We start from the raw sequence: 17494 nt of genomic DNA, 5'->3' as shown, positions 1-17494 counted from the left end.
TCCTACATCAATGAAAGTACGGAATTATGCAGTTAGCATCATAGTTCCTGTCATACTGCTTTTAGTGGTAAAGAAATGTCAGCTGTACGTGAGGAACTGAATACTCCCGGGGTCTTTGGAAGCACTATGGTTCTCGTGTCAACAGAATCCTAAAACACTTCGAAATGTCAATCCTTTCATGTGGCACAGCCCTCCTCCTGGCCGGGCTGCAGTGATCTGAAGGTGGCTCCAGAGTGCTGAACATGTGTGTGGTACATGCACCACCATCACAGTGGTCTCAGTCATGCTTAATCAAGCCCTCAGTGGTATCTGAAGATCTGCACCACCAAGTCTGCACGTAGCCCCATTAGCAAGCCCCCTATCAAACCCAGTGGCCGCTCTGATGCTTCCTGAGTGCTCCGAAGAGGGGGTGGGTTAGCTCACCGTCCCAGATCTCTTATCTGAGAAACCATTGGAAAAAAACAAACTTCCTTTAAGGCGAGCGAAAGTTATTCAGAAAGGGAACTGCGTTTCCTTGCTGGGCCCATCAGAGTTTTCAGCACAAAGATACAATCGTTCCTGTGTAGAGAGTGGCCATTAGCATGCCTGCAGAAATATTCAGATATACTGTACTGCAATAGCAGCAATAACTGCAGGAAGGCTTGATACCGGAAATGCAAGAAATGCAAATTAAAAATTCTTATTTAAAACCATTTAAGGTTTTGAGATGGATGTTCTCCTGGGCTGAGAACCGCGTGTGACACTCCTTTTGTCTAAAAAGCTAAAAAGTATGAGACCATGTATGCAACACTATTCTACTCATATTTATCCAGTCGCGAGCAAGAAGCTTCAGCATGAACATGTAAACAAGAAAACATTCTTTGTACTCCTAAAAGACCTTATAAAGAAAACTTTCCTTATAAAGTCTTATAGTCACTACCCTAAAACAACAATCTGTTTCTTCATTTATTTAAAAGGCTTATACTGTTTGTGCATTTTTCTTTGGTCAGATGTGTAATTTTACATGACTTGCATGAATACCATACAGTTGGACAGCAGATTAAATCATGGGTTTGTTGTCCTTCACAGAGCAACTGGGAAAGAGACATGTTTGCATACTTGCATGTTGTTTGAAATTGCTCTATAAAACATGGCCTGAGTAAAATGCTCCATGAGATAATAATGTCACTGCTATTGTTCTGGGGGATGGGTGACACAGAGACTTCGATTGAACAAACATGCTGTGTGGATGAGGTAGGGTCAAATGTGAATTTCATTAGACGGGCCTTCCAGACCAGACAGACTGAACCTTGTGCTATGATTCAGCAGCCCAAACAGAGGAACACCGTGCTTGTTTGCAGTGCTGAAACAACTTGAGTTTGATCATATCAAACCCAGCACTTGCACGTCATCCCTCTCAGAAGGCCGGCGCTCGGATGACTTGATGTTCACAAAAATATGCCTGTTTACATTTTTTTAGCCATCTGTTCAGCGTTCTAGGCCCCAGATGTCCTCCCCTGACCTGGTTACCTATGTGAAAGTTAGTATCCTAACGCAGAGTCTAATAGATTGCCAAAAAATGTGATGTTCGCCATCTGCTCCAGGCAGGGTTTTGTAATTGCAGAATTCAAAGGTGAACACAGATGGTGGCCCCAGAATAGTAAGACATAAAAACACAAGAGGCACAAGCACACCCCTCCTCTGCACTCTGCGATCAGAGTGCAGGGAATGGAATTTTTATAATTAATTCCCGGGGTTAAAAGAGGTAGTTTTCACATCTTCTAAAGCAACAGAGTGTGGAAATGTTTGAAAGGTCATCCTCCCTGTATATAACATTCAGTAGCATGAGAAGATCTTATGGTGTTACACTAGAGTAGTGTGAAAAGAAAAGATCCATAATATAGAAAGGCACTGCTACTTAGAAATCTAAATTAAATATAACTGGAGTGTACTCAAGAAGCTGCAATATACAGTATATACATATACTGAATACTGCTCTGTGGAATATCTGCTTCTTCATTTAGGGTTTATCGTCTGCCAATAGATCACATATTGAGGACAGGTGGGCCACAATCAAACGACAGCTGCCCGGTTCGTTTGAAAGAGGACATTTTCAACGTGTAATGGACATTTTGTGCGGGAAATTTTGTTTTATTTAAAAGGGAAAATAAATCTTCATTAGACTAAACATGTCATTGTTCATTTTCACAGAAATTGAAGCAAAAGAAGCTTGTGACTGGCTGAAGGCTGCTGGTTTCCCCCAATATGCCCAACTATTCGAAGGTACCTCGATATGGTGCTCAGCTCTAATCAGATCTGAACTGAAACAGACACGTGGACTTGTTTTGACACTAACATGCACAGAGTTTTGAAAAACTTAAAAGGCACTTGAAGTAGCAAAAAATATTCCACAATATAAATTGCATTCTTTTCCTGAAATGTAAAATGTCTTTCTTTTGTGTGATATATTAAATACGCATATACAGTATTTGACGTAGTGAATATAAAAAAATGTAGGGTTACATTCTCCAATGTATTCCACATTAACGTACAGTTTAGAAGAAAGATACAGTAAGTTGCAATGTGTTTTGAACAGAATTTAAAGGCTTCAGACTGTGTTGCAGCAGATATCCCTGTATCGTGGTCAGAGCTGTTGTGGTTGTTATTAGCATCTGAGCCCAGGTGGCATCTGTCATTCCTTATCCTTTCCCATATGAGTGGACAGGGCATGAAGCACTCAAGCTGCAGAACATGCTGAACAGTTCTGTTTGTTTCTTGTAGATTCAAAGTTCCCTGTTGACATAGATCTCGTGAAAAATGACCATGAATTTCTCGACAGAGATGCTATCGATTCACTCTGCAGGTAAGTCTGTACTGGGCAGTAAACACAACGGTCTCAGCAGCTGTGCCCAGAATCCTGTTCTTTACAGAAAAGACACAACCATCTCTACAGCAATTGAGAACCAGGGAGACAAGGAACTTGACTTCTTCTGTTCTCTTTAAATGTTCAATACTTTACTGGTCAGGTACTAAGCATATTTTAATTTGTTTTAATGGTAAAACCACACCTGTCCTAAAAATTGCACACATTGCGTTTCAATACACTGATGGGACGAAATGGGACCCTCCACCGGGTAACATTTTGAGATGAGACTGTGGAAAGCAACAAGGACAGTGCGAGTGGCTTGTGGACATGAGGGCTTGTGGACATGTGGTCCAGTGGACATGTGGTCTACCACAAGCCTCCAAAACACTTGTAGCCCAGCCCCACACTTTTCCCCCAGCAGGTCGGCCTTCATTTGAGACTGAGGACTGTGATGGTGTTCTGGTCAGGGAAGGTGATGGAAATCTGCCTCCTGCACCTCCAGTCCAGCTACAGATTACCTGCCAGATTCAATACTTTTAATACAGGGCTCCTAATACTTTGGCCAGTCAAAGAAGAACTCCTGCACTGACATTAAAGTGACTGATATCTTTAATAGTCTGGAGATAGCAGACTATGAGTTTTTACAATGGTGTGCAATAAATTCAGATTCTTTAAAAAAAAACTTCCTGCTCTATTTATTTGCATGGATTATATTTGTTTTTTATGTATTTTTTGATAACTATGTGTGGGATAATTAATTTATCAGAAGAGGTGGATACTGTAGATCACTTTATCATTCAGCTTTTTAATATGCTCCCTGAAAGTAAACTAATTACATGCATTTATGCTTTCCTCTACTTTTAGGCGGTTAAATACTTTGAACAAATGCGTGGAAATGAAGTTGGAGATTAGCCGGCCCAGAAAAAGGGTGAGTCATAACAAAGATGTATGGAGGCAACATAAACAGAGCCAGTTAATCTAGGTTTCAAGGTTGCTTTCAGTCGCTAGGAAAGACAAGCAGCTGTGCTGCAATGACATTGTCATGAGGATCAGTTTGGCACATAACATTTGGTATTGTTCCTAATTCAGAGTGAAGACTCGGAAGACGAAGAGCCTTGTGCCATTAGCTCAAAGTGGGCATTTGAGAGGCATAGCAAGCGCTGGTCACGCCTGGAGGGCTTCGAGTTCCCTTTCGCTGGAGAACAGCTCAGTGCCCTTCTTCCTGACAGCCCCCAACTGAAAAAGGCAGAGAGCCAGGACACGTCCTTCTCTGACAGCTGCGAGAAACACGACATCTGCTCCTTGCACAGCTCCAGCAGCACGGAGAGTGACAGCAACAGTGGCCCCAAGACCGCCGATGACTTGGAGACCAGCAGGAGCTCCTCGAGGTGCTCCTGGGGCAAGCCGGCTTCCCCGGACAGCGCCTTCTGCGGGCCCCCGTCGCCCGGCGAGGTCCCGAGTTTCCACAATGACGAGAAGCCCCTGGAGAAGCCTCCCAGGAAGAAGGGCAAAAGCCTCCTGAGAAAGATGGAAAAGCTCCGCGTGCGGGGGGCCACCCTGAAGGGGCCGTCGCCTAGGAAAGCCAAGCTCCTCATCAGCGGCCCTGTCCTGCAGGAGGGCTTCGACGAGGACAGGCTGAAGCGCCTCAACTGCGTGGACATCGCCGAGCTCCAGGAGGAGAGCAGGAGCAGCTGCTCCTTCTCCCCGGCGTCCTGCAGCGGCAGCAGCCAGTCGGAGAGCAGCAGCGCGGTGAGCACACCCAGCCCCGTCACCAGGGTTCGCAGTCACAGCCGGAGGGCCAGGCCCCCTCACGGAGAGCACCTGTCAGACATCAACGAACAGGACTACAAGAATGAAAAAAACCGGCAGGAGAACCTCATTTTCAACATCCCCCAAGGGCACAAGCCCGGAACGTTCCCTAAAGCGCTTTCCAAAGATATCTTGTCCCCTTTAGACAACAACACATCCGTCAACTGGAGAACTGGCAGCTTCCACGGCTGCAGAGGGAGAAGATCGGGAAATGGCTCCTCCAAAGACCATGAGTCTGCTTGCAGCCCCCTGGCTGCCTTTGACCAACGGATCAGCATTTACGACAACGTCCCAGGCATGCAAGCCCACCTACGGAACACGGGAGAGACAGAGGGGATCGGGGATGACGACGTGTTCTCAGAAATGAACAACGACGTGGACTTTCAGGATCTGTTTAGCAAGTGGGCAGAGAAGATGTCAGAAGATGGAGATTCGGATTTTGCCAACGACTCCAATTCCCCCTGCCCGTCCTCCCCCAAGGAGATCCACCTGGAAATCAAGAAGCAGGGGGAAGCTGACCCCGTGACCTCGGAACCCGAAGCAGAGATTGAAAATTCAAATAAAATCCCCAACAACCTGGAGTCTACAGACATCCATTACATGATGGATTCTGGAGTTGGCTCTTCTCTTACACATCAAAACAGGTAATTTAATTCAGTTTGTGTCTGGTGTTGTCATTTTCAGTTTTGTTTTTTGATGTGAATGGTTTTTGCAGACACTAGTGAGTAAAAGTTTAGTTTTGATATAACATTGAGAAATTTTACCTTCTTTTTTTGGACTGGTGAATGTATGTCATAAATGATTTATTTATATTCAGTTGTACAGTGATGTTGATCTCTGATTGGCCTGCAGATTTGTGGAGGTGAGCCATGAACCTTAAATGAGTTAACACCTTGCAGAGCAAGGCAGGCTGTTCTTGGTCACAGCTTTATAGCACGGGAGGTAGCCTTGTGCTAGGCTACCTTGGAAGAAGAGCAAGGTAGTGAACTCGTACAGAAATAGAAAATGTTGTTTCTCTTCCAGGCAGCAGAGGTTGCACTGGTCCAGCGAGCAGAATTTACGCCCCGATTCGATTTACGCTCGGATTGAAAGTCAGTCCGTGTCTCAGCTCAACCTGCTGCAGAAGCTGGCCCTGCTTAAGCTCACAGCCTTGATGGATAAATACTCCCCTTCCAGCAAGCAGGGATGGAACTGGTATGGAATACAGAGTAATGTTTTGTGCACACACCAGTCCTGATTGTTTGCTTATATCTGGCACATCACAGTAAGACAAAGATAACAATGATGTTCTAGCCCAAGAACTTTGGAGGGCTCTCACCTAGAGAATCCTTTGTGTGGGGATGGTGGGCTCAGTCTCCTCTATCTTTCATTCTAAATGAGCTCACCTACTAGGCGAATTCCTGATTTGGAGGATTGGCTTGATAAGATAAAACATCTGGAAAACAGATGGAAATTCAAATCGAATATAGAAGTTCAAAGTCAGTTTATAAAGCCTGACATGCAGTTTAAATAAAGGTCTGATAAGGCTTATTAATAACTAAGAGAAGAAAATGAGGTCTCAGCCAGAGTGAACGGCACAGGACCTAGGGATAACGATTGATCTGAAAAGCCTCACTGCTTTGCATTGCGGTTTTAAAATGCTCCTTCTAGTGGGAGAGCTAAATCTGCCCTGGGAAAGCTTCGGCACTCGCTACCTGTGGACATAAAACACTAATAATAAAAATTCTGAAAGATCTCTAAAGAGCCTAGTCCTAAAAAACACAGGCTAATTGTCTTCTCTTGGGACCAAGAAGGAATGTGGTTTGTTGAGCTTCAATTTGCATAGTACAGCCACCAGTGAACGTTTGTGGAAATTATCCGCTGCCCACCTGTGAAGGGAATGAGACAGTTCAGTGTATTGTAATGAGAATGACCTATGGCTCATGTGAGATTATAAAGTATCTGCTGGCTCTGGTTACTGCACTGTCAAGCACGTGTTTCAGAAATACAATCCAGTGTCAAACAGAGAAAACCCTTAACTGATGAGTCAAAGTGATTCAGAAACTCTAGCACATTCTTCATTTTAATCCTTCTACTTTTTAATATCATAAAACCTGACATCAGATGTTTTGAGTAGTAAATGTTGTTTACTTATTTCTTTTACACAGACATATAAGAGATACCTATCAGATCAATGTTGTTTTAAATCAGTCAGCGTTACATCAAAAGTCTTCTCTAAGTGGACCAATTAAGGAAATAAGTATGACATAGTGTTGTTTTGCAGAGGCCTGGAGTGAAACTATTCTCAAAAACTCAATTGCGCTGTACTTTTGCCTAAAAGATTCAGATTAATTGTGCCATTTGTTTTAGTGGTCATTAACCTAACTGCAAAAAAATAACCACTCCAATCTTTATCCTGCTTGTTCATTCCATTGTTTTAATGAGTTTATATGACCCTTACTGATAAGCTGTGTCTAGAACAAGTTCTTTTTTTCCTACATTTAAAAGTAAGATCTGAAATATTGAGAATTATCTGAGCACACACCTAAATTAAATGCCTACTTGGTGACAGTCAATTACTTTAAATTACATCTTAAGGTAAGAATTTAAATCTTACTTAATCTGGAGGATATTGACTAGTTTGCCTCTAAGTAAATCCAGTCCCTCAAAGGAAGTCCTGCCCATCATGGGGTAGAGTTGCAAAACTTGATTTTTACTTCTGCGGTACATGAGAAACAAGCCCCTGGTGTTCAGAAACAAAAATACCATCTTAAAGGTTTTAATTGACACTTTACAAGTTCATTGTGTTTTTTGTTAACAGAACACAATGAACACAAAATAGAAAAACAGTTGCAAAACAAAATGGTGGTAAAGATGTGATGAATATTGGCCCTCTGAAATTCACAAGCCAGGCTGTATTATCCTGTCATGATATGGACCAACAGCAGCTCTTGGGATGTGAGCTTAAGACAAAAGGTTTCGCTTGGAAATTTCGAAGTGCAGCCTTGATAAACTAGGATGTGCTCTTTTTTAGGACTGTTCCAAAGTTCATAAAGAAAATCAAAGCACCAGACTACAAAGACAGAAGAGTGTTCGGTGTCCCACTGCTCCTGAACGTACAGAGAACAGGGGACCCCTTACCCAGAAGTATTCTGAACGCAATGCACTACCTAAGGTCCCAGTGCCTCGATCAGGTATTTTAGATTCTTTTGGAAATCTTTTCAGAAGACACAAAAACAGCATTTTGAAATAGATCTCCAGTAACTAAAGTGACCCTTTGGCCTAAGTCAGAGGAAGCCTCCCTCACAGTGAAAGTCAATGGGGAAAGATGCAATCGCAGTGATGTGCAGAGGCCAACCTATGAGCCCTGGGAAGAGACCTCTCATTACCTGCACATACCAGAGGAGGAAGTCAGTCCACTGATGTGAAATGGGAGTTGTCTCACTGCACGTATCCAAAATGAGTGCCAGAAGCTTGTTCTTGTCCTTATATTCCTGTAAGAACAGCAAGAACACAACCTACACTAGAAAAAATTAATAGACTGTTCCGCGCTGCACATTCTTCTCCTGTGCTGGTGGCAGATAATGATGTCAAGTCTTATTGTGCAAAGCACCAATGAGCCATGAATTTCCTCATCAGGGGAATGTTTTACTCGCAGAGATGCTGTTTCCTATGTATGGGAGCCTGCTTTGTTAAGATGCGAAGACTTGGCATACAGGTAACAAGAGGCTCTCCTTGTTGGTTCCAGGTGGGTCTCTTCAGAAAATCTGGCGTCAAGTCTCGCATTCAGGCCCTGCGAGAGATGAACGAGTCCGACCCTGAAAGTGTGAGCTACGAAGGCCAGTCAGCGTTTGATGTGGCCGACATGCTGAAGCAGTACTTCAGGGATCTCCCAGAACCCATCTTCTCCAGCAAGCTGTGCGAATCTTTCCTCCACATTTACCAATGTAAATACCCGCCCCGGAGAAAGCATGGCAAACTCTCGATTACGTTGCCTGGAAACTGAGTGACGCGCGTCCCCTTTTTCCACCTGCTGCAGATTTTCCTAAGGACCAGCACTTTGACGCGGTCCAGGCTGCCATTCTCCTGCTGCCCGATGAGAACCGGGAGGCTCTGCAGGGGCTGCTCTGTTTCCTCAGAGACGTGGTCGCCTGTGTTGAGGAGAACCAGATGACACCCACCAACCTGGCCGTCTGCCTGGCCCCATCGCTCTTCCACCTGAACACCCTGAAGAGGGACAGCACTACGCCCAGGTAAGGGGTTTGCAGTCGGCACATCACTGCCTTCTGCGCGTCCCTTATTGTGTCCCACCTTGAATCCTGAGCTGTCAACTGCTGCATTGCACCAAGTGCAAAGGGAGAGGGTGGAGTTCTGGTCTGGCTCTTCTGGAGTGCTGTCCCTATCTTCGGCTCCCAAAGCAGAAACAGTTCCTGACCATGGCACTTCATTCTTAATGCCGCAGTCTAGGATTCCTATGATCCAATTTGGACATGTCTCATTCTCTGTGGGGGTCTGGTTCCCTCAGTTAACTGAACCCCACAGAAACGGATAAGCTGTATCCCATTAGTCACTTAGACCAGTAAAGGAGTTAACCCTTATGGACTGCAGTGTTACCATTCTGTGACTGCCAGTATTTTCTTTCTGAACTTAGAATTTTCTGTAACCCATAAGTCATCATGGCTTCATCCAGATGAGTAAGTAACCATACCTGTCATCTCTTCTTTACTTTGGACACTTCTCCCTTTCCAATTTCCAGACAGCTTTTCTCCTCTATTCTAATATTTTAAAACTGTCAAGCTTGTTGACCGGTCCAAGTCTGTCAAGTAATAAACAATTGCACGAATTTCACTAACAGTCTTATTCAGAAAAAATATTTTCTTTTTTCAAAAACTGAAAAGGCCAGTTTGAGAGCCCTGAGCTGTTCACAGCAAACTCTTTATTTTGAAAGCTCCTTGTTAACAGATACGAATATTAATAGCAATACATGAGAAGTAGTTACATATGAGAAGAAGATGTTTTTTTAATATAAGAAGCTCCGTGATGAGAGAATTTCACCCTGTCACTTCCAGATCAATCCCAGGGTAGCAACTTCAAACTCATTGCCAGATAGCTAGATCACTCTAGATTTGTACTGCCTGTGTATGCAAATCCCACCTGTTTTCCACCCTATATGTCTATATGTATCCTTGGGTGTTATTGCAAATTCTGATAAAATCCATTAAGGATTTAAAATCGGAGGCACTTTTTAAAAGGAGCTGTGAGACTATGGAACAGTGAGCTCACTCATCCATTATCGGACAGCTGGATTTAGAGACACCAGTTAGCCCAGTCAGCACATCTGGGGAAACTGGGAGGAAGCTCCCCACTCCAGAACCAGCGCAGAGGCCCCAGCACTTCCAGCCATGCCACCTGCAAACTCACTCCATTCTCACAAACCTAAGAACAGTCATGACAGCCCCGCAACCTTCCCTGGACCTTTCTGTAATGACACTGGAAGCCACCTGGATTCCAAAAGAGATCGATTTTAACAGCAAACCAGTAGCTAATCCAGTATGTAAGGCTGAAAGGGAAACATCTAGAGAAAAGGCTGGATAATTCTGCAGACAGTAGATCAGTGTTGACTGCACATTAATTAACACTCAAGTAAATTGCACTGCATAAGCTTTGATGTGTGAAAAACAGGACGGAGCTGCAAGGGATACAAGCAACAAACACTCCAGTATTTCAGTCGCTGTTCTGTTTCGACAGATCTTTGTAATTTAGCACTTTTCTGCCACCACATGGAAATCAGTTGCAGTCAGAAAAAGAGAGGACAGGAAGAAGTGATTGCATTCAACCTGTGAAACAGGGAAGCTGGCAACATTGTAAACCTTATCTTGTAGTAATACTTTACATGGTATTTTGTATAAGTAAATGATGAGTATTTTACAGAGATTTAATAGTTGTATGTAAATAACCATGCACAGTAGATTGGTAGTGTGTTGCATTTGCAAGTGTTACCCACACATCTTGCCATATTGAAGAAACACAGATGAAACATATAGTTAGGAAGTGATGGGGAATATAGGTTAGGTCTCTTGAAACAGGAAGGCTGTGAGCAAGGTAATTCGCTCTGATGGCTTCAGCACAATGCCAAGCTGTATGAATGAGTACAAATATAAGTTTCTTTTGGATAAACGTATCAGTCTAATAAATCCCTATCAATAAAGGAACTCTAATCCTCATTTCCCATTGCTGTGATTACTTTTATTTCAGGAGGCTTTATGCGAAGCCACACTTCTGTAACTCTCCATAGCCTTACATCCGACTTTCACTTCACGCAAATAAACTTGAGCTATAATTTTTTTCGGATGGCTGTTTTTTAAAAAAGAAGGGGACCTTTTAGGCCTTTTAGATTTCAAGAGCGTTAATGCCTCCTTCAAAATGAGATGTCTGTGAATTTGACCAGTAGACATGTTTTCTGTGTCTGGAAGTTGAATTTGACCGGTAGACGTGTTTTCTGTGACCTGTGCATTCGATTCCCCACACAATAAAGCAGAAATCGGACATCTCAAGCCAAAGAAAAACAAAGGCGAGATGGTTTCGGAACTAAAAGCCAATTCGAAACTGTGAAGTGAATTCCCACTCGTTTCTCCTTTGTGAAAACAGACTGGCGGTCTGTAGTTTTTTTAAGCAGAATGCCAAACTAGAGAAACCCCACGGACTGAATATACCCTCGTAAAGAACATCTATATCCGTGCCAGATTAATAACCTCCTCCTTCCCTGGGCCAGAGTCTATGAAAAGCCCTAACATTGCTGAGGAGCAGGGAGGTCATATATTTTAGTTTTCTGTTTCACATCACAACTTTTTTTCTGTTTGGTTTAGAGTTTGTTAAAGAATTAATCATCTGAATTAGTTGTTTTTTTTTTTGTTAAGAATGTGAGAGGAAGGCGATTGACCTATTTATTCCTCAGGGGAATGCAGAGAGACCTGTTTTATATGGCTTGTGTGGGGGAGCGGAAAAGTACAGCCTGTTCTTTCCCCTGGATGGGGCTTGACTGATTGTCTTGCTGTTGGAACACAGGTCAAGCCACAGGAAGTACAGTCTGGGCAGGCCGGACCAGAAGGACCTGAGTGAGAATCTGGCTGCTACCCAGGGGCTTGCTCATATGGTGGCCGAGTCCTCTCGCCTCTTCCAGGTGCGCTGGGTTTCGTCCTTTCCCCACACACCGTGCGCTGCTCCTGTACACTGAAAGAGCTCCCTTTCAAACAGGGGAGACGGCCATGTCTCACACTGCAGACCCATGTCGGCAGATACGAGAAACATCTCAATCGAAGCTCAAGGCCAAGCTGACACATGTTTGTTTCTGCTCTGCTTTGTGCTAAGAGTGTGACAGGGCTCTTTGCTATATTATTAGGCCAAAATGTCTTTGATTGGCATGTTACTAAGAGATCTAGCAGGAGAGCATTCAAAGCTTTTTATTGTATTTGTAGTGTAGCTCTTTCTCCGAACAAAATCTAAATTTTTCAAAACTGAGTTTAATGGGGTAGAGAGGAATCAGTAATCTGCACCCTTGTCACGTCTTGTTAAATTCCCTCTTTCAACTTGCAAGAAAACAGCAAACATTCCTCTAGAGAAGAAGCTTTGACAATCACTCTTTTAGTTTTTAATGTGAGAGTTCTATCCCAGTAGGTGAGCAGGTTTATTTCCAGTTGCTCTCTGCAAAAGTACATGGGCTGCTTATGATATTTCTTTCAAAAATACTGGTGGTGTTTCTTTTTTCTTTCTGTACTGATACGACCCTCTGGCAAAGTGATCGAAAATATTTTATACATAAAAAAAGATTCTAGTATAGTTTATCGTATTATTTTGAAGGAGAAAGTAGTACTTTCGTAACTCTTTAAAGACAGAGCCTTGGTACAGAGATCATTTCCACGACACCAAACACAAACCAGAGAAGAAGCCGAATGTGTACGTATATACACACAGCATGTAATAGTTTGTACGGAGTTTCATGCGGTTTCTTTTTGTCATTTTTAATTTCAGGTGCCAAAGTACTGGCTTGTACAGCATCAAAGCAGCTCAAAGGATGACATCACACAGAGCGAAGGGGGGCAAAGCCCAGCACAGAACAGCAGCGATAAGGACCTGGATAAGCAGGCACACCTGGACGTTTCTGTGCAGGTCATGCTGAAGGAAGCCAGAGAGAGGTTCAAAGGATGGGTGGCGTGCTCAAGTTCTGACAGCGTTGACCTGGCTTTCAGAAAGGTACGACTCAAATTAGCCAAGAATTCCCAACAGGTTGCCACTTGCATCCATTCCACTTGCTGTGATATTTGACTGCATGGGCACCATGAGGACTGTTACTATTTGCTGGGACTTAAAAGCCACATGACACATGATCCAGTAGCTGTAAAAGAGCCCTTCGTTTTAAGCCAAGAAAGAGGCTGTTAGTGAACCTGAAGAGTGATCTTGGGGGGTTAGAGATGTGAAAGCAAAGGGGAATGTAAAATCGATGAGGAGTGTAGCAAGGAAAGCGTAATTAATGAAGGAGTTTGTATTTCTCTCATCTCCTAGGGATCATCTTTTGATTATGTGATGACAGTCAGGCCAACGGGGTGATCGTAAAGACCCTTTCCAGTTCAACAAATTACGTATTGATTCTGCTTCATAACAGAAACTATAGATATTGCATATTTACAAAATTAGTAAACATTGCTATACATAAAAGGGCTTTAAAGGATAATTGATTTTCATAAGCTGAAGCACAAAAGGATTATAATCCTAATGGGGGAATCGAAATAATAATTGGCTTAATGAATAGATTAGCTGGGATTGTAAGTAATGAGCAGCTGCAGGCTGTGTCAGCTCGACCTGCGACCCCATGCAGCAGGGGTAATACATCATTAGCTACGTTCGAGCCGACTGTACTGTATATTCAGGTATTCATACTCCAAGTATTTGCATACACGGTCAGGTGTAATATTATGTATCTTAACCATTTTTCTACCTTGGATCCGAAGAAACCCAGTTCAAAATTCATCCGTTGGTGTTAAGAAAGAGATATCGGCCCCTGTGTCTCTAATTCCGTTATCTCCCAGGCATGGAGGCCTGAGTGAAAGTTGGAGTACTCGGGCGTGAGCCTGCGTTTCTCTTCGCCAGGTGAATGACGGAAACCCCTTGCGGTTCTGGAGAGGGACCGTGGAAGTGGAGGCCACACAGGAGGAGGTCTTCCACCGGATACTGAGAGAGCAGAGGCTCTGGGAAAAGGATTTCCAGCACACGAAGATCATTGAAACCTTGGGCAACGATGCAGAAATATGTCATTACATTGCTCAAAGCATGGGTCCACAGCCTCCCCGGGAGTATGTGCTCCTGAGGTAAGCCCTCCAGCGCTTGTAGAAAGCGTCTTGGCAAAATGTAAAACTCCAGATGGCTACTCTTTCATTGTCTTTAAGACAGCCTAAAGGTGACATTAAAAGCTTTCTATCTCAGATGCAGTTACAGAAAATGCCATCTTTTTAGATTCATTTGGGTGTAAGACTAAAAGTGATTTCAGACATTTTTCTGTAAGCCGCTGTGCCTTGTATTTGCAAGACAAAAGGCTGCTCTTGAGTTGCTGTAAAACTGCACACGGCTCTGAACAGGACAGCAGCAGGAGGCTTGCTGGGGGAAAGCAAATCCCAGGTAACTGCATCTGTCTTGCAGGACCTGGCAGTGCGATCCTCAGACGGGCACGTTTGTGCTGGCAGCCGTCTCCACTGAGCACCCCGATGTCACCTGCGAGGGGGTGAGGGCCGAGGTGCTGATGTGCCTCTACCTGATCGACGCCATCGGCCTCCGGAAGAGCCGACTGACGCACGTCTGCCGAACAGACTCCAGGTAAAGGCACTAGGAAAGGAGTCTTTTAGGTGTCCAGCAGAAACTCACTGCAGAGTGACCTTGCTGCCTAAGGCCCTGTTCTTGGTTCAGGTCGCTTGACCAGAATGAGAGACGATCTGAGAACGGGAGCCCAGAGCAGGTTTTGCAGTGCACCAAAAGATACTGGTGAAAAAGAGAGCTTTTTATTTAAAAATATAAAAACAGCCATTCCTCACCTCACACTCCACCCCAAGGGTCTGCCCAGGAACTCCTTAAATAGTGTTTTGGGAATGTTTTGTGTAGAAAGAGGAGAGGGATATTTATAATATATAATTTGGCAAACAAGAGATTTGTTTTAACCCTGTTGTTATTTAAATAATCATGTTCCACATCTTCAATGGTTTGCTTGGTTCAGTGCAAAATATTGAAGAAGCCTTGCACAGTACATTTGAAAATGTCACGCTGTTAAATTCCTTCACACTAGTTATCAGGCAAACTCATTTGGTTCCTTAGAGACTCAACACATTAAGCACCTCCGGTTTTTTTTTAATGCAAACATAAGACTTTATGGAGAAAGAAAGATTTAGAACTATTAGGTTCATTGTGATTCAGTTTACTTGAAATTCCAGTTCTGTAAAGTTATTGTTTTCCAGTTGTGTTTGTTCTCCTTTTGTAGGCTAAGGTAATTCAGTAGAATAGTTGTCTGAAATGTGAAAAGTCACACACAGTGCTTCAAAGTGTGTGTGTTTTTTCAACTTACAGTGCTTCACATACACTTCCAAAGTGGATTTTCTCTCTCCAGCTCCTAACTCTGTGCCTCTCCATGACTTATTTTAGTCTTGAACCTGGACAAATGTTTCGATTGATTAGACTAGGAGCTTTTAATCGACATCACAAATCCCTCAAAAACATTTTTGCCATTTCTGGGGGCAGGGAACTAGTTCAGAGAGCCCCAATAAGTCATTTGAAAGTTTTGACAGGAGTTTGATTATGTAATTGAGGACTCAGGTGGACTGAGAGAGACCCAGACACACCAGCAAGAACCCCTTCTTTTGTCAAAGGCGTCTCCAGTCCTGGCCCTCAGGGGCCACAGTCCAGCCAGGAGGGAAGTATCTTCATTTGTCCCGTGGAAGAGGCTTCAGTTTGTCCAGCAAAAAGTGAAAAGCTATTTCCAGTTCTAAAGGGGGAGTGGAATAAACACACCAAGGTTCGTATTTCACAGCAGTATTTTCTTGTTTGCAGGGGCCGGACACCTGAATGGTACAACAAAGTTTCAGGACACTTGCTTGCGGCAGACCTGGTGAGGATCAGAGACTCCTTCAAACCGGACATGAAGGAGACAAAAATATAGTGACGACCTCAGCTGAAGCAAGGGTCACAGTTTTAAAGAACGGGAAGGAGAGAGAGAGAGAGAGAGCACTTTATGATCAAAATACTCTGGAGATCCCAAAACTGCCACAAGCGCAAATGGGATCTCTGTTTTCTTCAGAATGGAATGGCCAAAAAAAATCAATTATAGTCATTTAAAAATAATAAATTTTAGCGAGTAGGCAAAAAATGATGATTGGCAGATGAACTGTTGTAGAGCAAGCAGTACAGGATGTATCATCATACAAACAAGGAACATCTACAGCATAAAGGAATATCTACTTATACCAAAGGATTTCTATCTATTCCTACATTTTCAAGGGAACTTTTGGACCTAAATAAAGGTTTTGTGACAGCTCCATAGGCATGTTGGTCCATGTTTCCTCTTGGGAGGAAATTTGTGACACAGAATTTGCTTTTCTGAAGAATGCTTTTGGTGTTGTTTATTAGAAGCAAGGCATAATTTTTCTAGTTGTCTTCAATGCAGTTGGATAATTTTGGGGAACATCGTCAGCCCTGCTCTGTATTAAGCAGGTCAGGGCAGACACCTTATCCTTCTGACTTTCACGTTTTTTTTCCTGATATTTCAATGATCCTACACAATCACCAGATTCCTCACACATACCAGTTTATACCTGCATGATGTAATGTTAATACCAGACATTAACTTTAAAAGTTAAAATGAGAGAATCATTCATGGGTCGCTTTGTAATATATGTAAAAAAAGTCTATTTTTCAAAATTTGTACGGAATTGCAATTTAAAAAAACTGTATACTGTACATATACATACCAAGCTGTGCATTCAATGGGAACTCTAATATGTTCATGGTTTCAGTGCTTAATTTGGAATTGTGAGCATATATTTAATAAAATAATAAAGCCATAATATCTGATTGTGAAAAATTGTAAGAGATACTGTAATAAGACTGTAAAGGATTTTATTTTAATCTTGTATGTGTGGCTGCCAGACAGATTCTAAAAAGACTGAATCAGACAGATCAGCTACAGAATGTTACTGCAAAACAAAAAAGGAAAATATTAACAGTAACACACTAGTGCCTTCTAATAAAAACCTGGATGAATCTGTATTTTTATAGGTTGAGTGGATTAATGTATTTTAACTTAATATTTCTATTAACATACATCTCCCTTGTGTTTCTTAGAATGGGTCTAAATAATTATTTATACTGCTACAACTTGTAAGTGGAGGTTTGTGTATTTGAATGGTCAATTTTCTAAATAAAAAACATGATTTGTGATTTTCATTTAATTAATAGTACATTCGATTACTTCTCATTGATTAATTGATTTGCTACCAAAGCACACCTGATTTAATTGATCATGGTAAATAGTCTCAAACTCCCCTGGGAATTTGTGTGACCGGAGCTTTGCGGCCTGTGCCCTCACAGAGGTCTCACAAACACGAAGGCGGATTGACGACACTTTTACAGCATTTTTTTTAAAAGGCCAAACTAATTTCATGTCACAAAATAAACAATATATCCTATTTTAATTTCCCTAAAAGTTTCACTTTTGGTGTAGTTTCCCCACTAGAAAAAAGGTAAAAACACAGGCCAGTCCAGGAACCTATTACCTGTTCCTCTGCAGCCTACGCATGCTGACGCAGCTCCCCACCTGAAGAACTCCTA

The 17494-nt window shown here is 42.8% G+C and overlaps 1 protein-coding gene across 4 annotated transcripts in view; it reads left to right on the top strand.

The window, feature by feature from the left end:
• LOC102690600 (rho GTPase-activating protein 7) overlaps positions 1 to 17115 on the top strand; it is a 93913-nt gene extending 76798 nt beyond the window's left edge. For all 4 annotated transcript variants that reach the window (XM_069195313.1, XM_006631943.3, XM_015349999.2 and 1 more), the window contains exons 2-14: positions 2191 to 2262; positions 2761 to 2842; positions 3710 to 3773; positions 3935 to 5298; positions 5678 to 5848; positions 7668 to 7827; positions 8382 to 8580; positions 8673 to 8886; positions 11699 to 11813; positions 12662 to 12883; positions 13778 to 13995; positions 14324 to 14497; positions 15719 to 17115. In XM_069195313.1, coding sequence (XP_069051414.1) covers positions 2191 to 2262; positions 2761 to 2842; positions 3710 to 3773; positions 3935 to 5298; positions 5678 to 5848; positions 7668 to 7827; positions 8382 to 8580; positions 8673 to 8886; positions 11699 to 11813; positions 12662 to 12883; positions 13778 to 13995; positions 14324 to 14497; positions 15719 to 15827 — 3164 coding nt within the window. In that variant the 3' untranslated portion in view covers positions 15828 to 17115. The remainder of the gene's footprint in view (positions 1 to 2190; positions 2263 to 2760; positions 2843 to 3709; positions 3774 to 3934; positions 5299 to 5677; positions 5849 to 7667; positions 7828 to 8381; positions 8581 to 8672; positions 8887 to 11698; positions 11814 to 12661; positions 12884 to 13777; positions 13996 to 14323; positions 14498 to 15718) is intronic.
• Positions 17116 to 17494: the final 379 nt, after the last annotated feature.

The sequence above is a fragment of the Lepisosteus oculatus genome, chromosome 11 (genome assembly GCF_040954835.1).
Source record: "Lepisosteus oculatus isolate fLepOcu1 chromosome 11, fLepOcu1.hap2, whole genome shotgun sequence".
NCBI lineage: Eukaryota > Metazoa > Chordata > Actinopteri > Semionotiformes > Lepisosteidae > Lepisosteus > Lepisosteus oculatus.
Note: the sequence above shows the minus strand (reverse complement) of the source record. Positions and strands in the feature narration are given on the sequence as shown.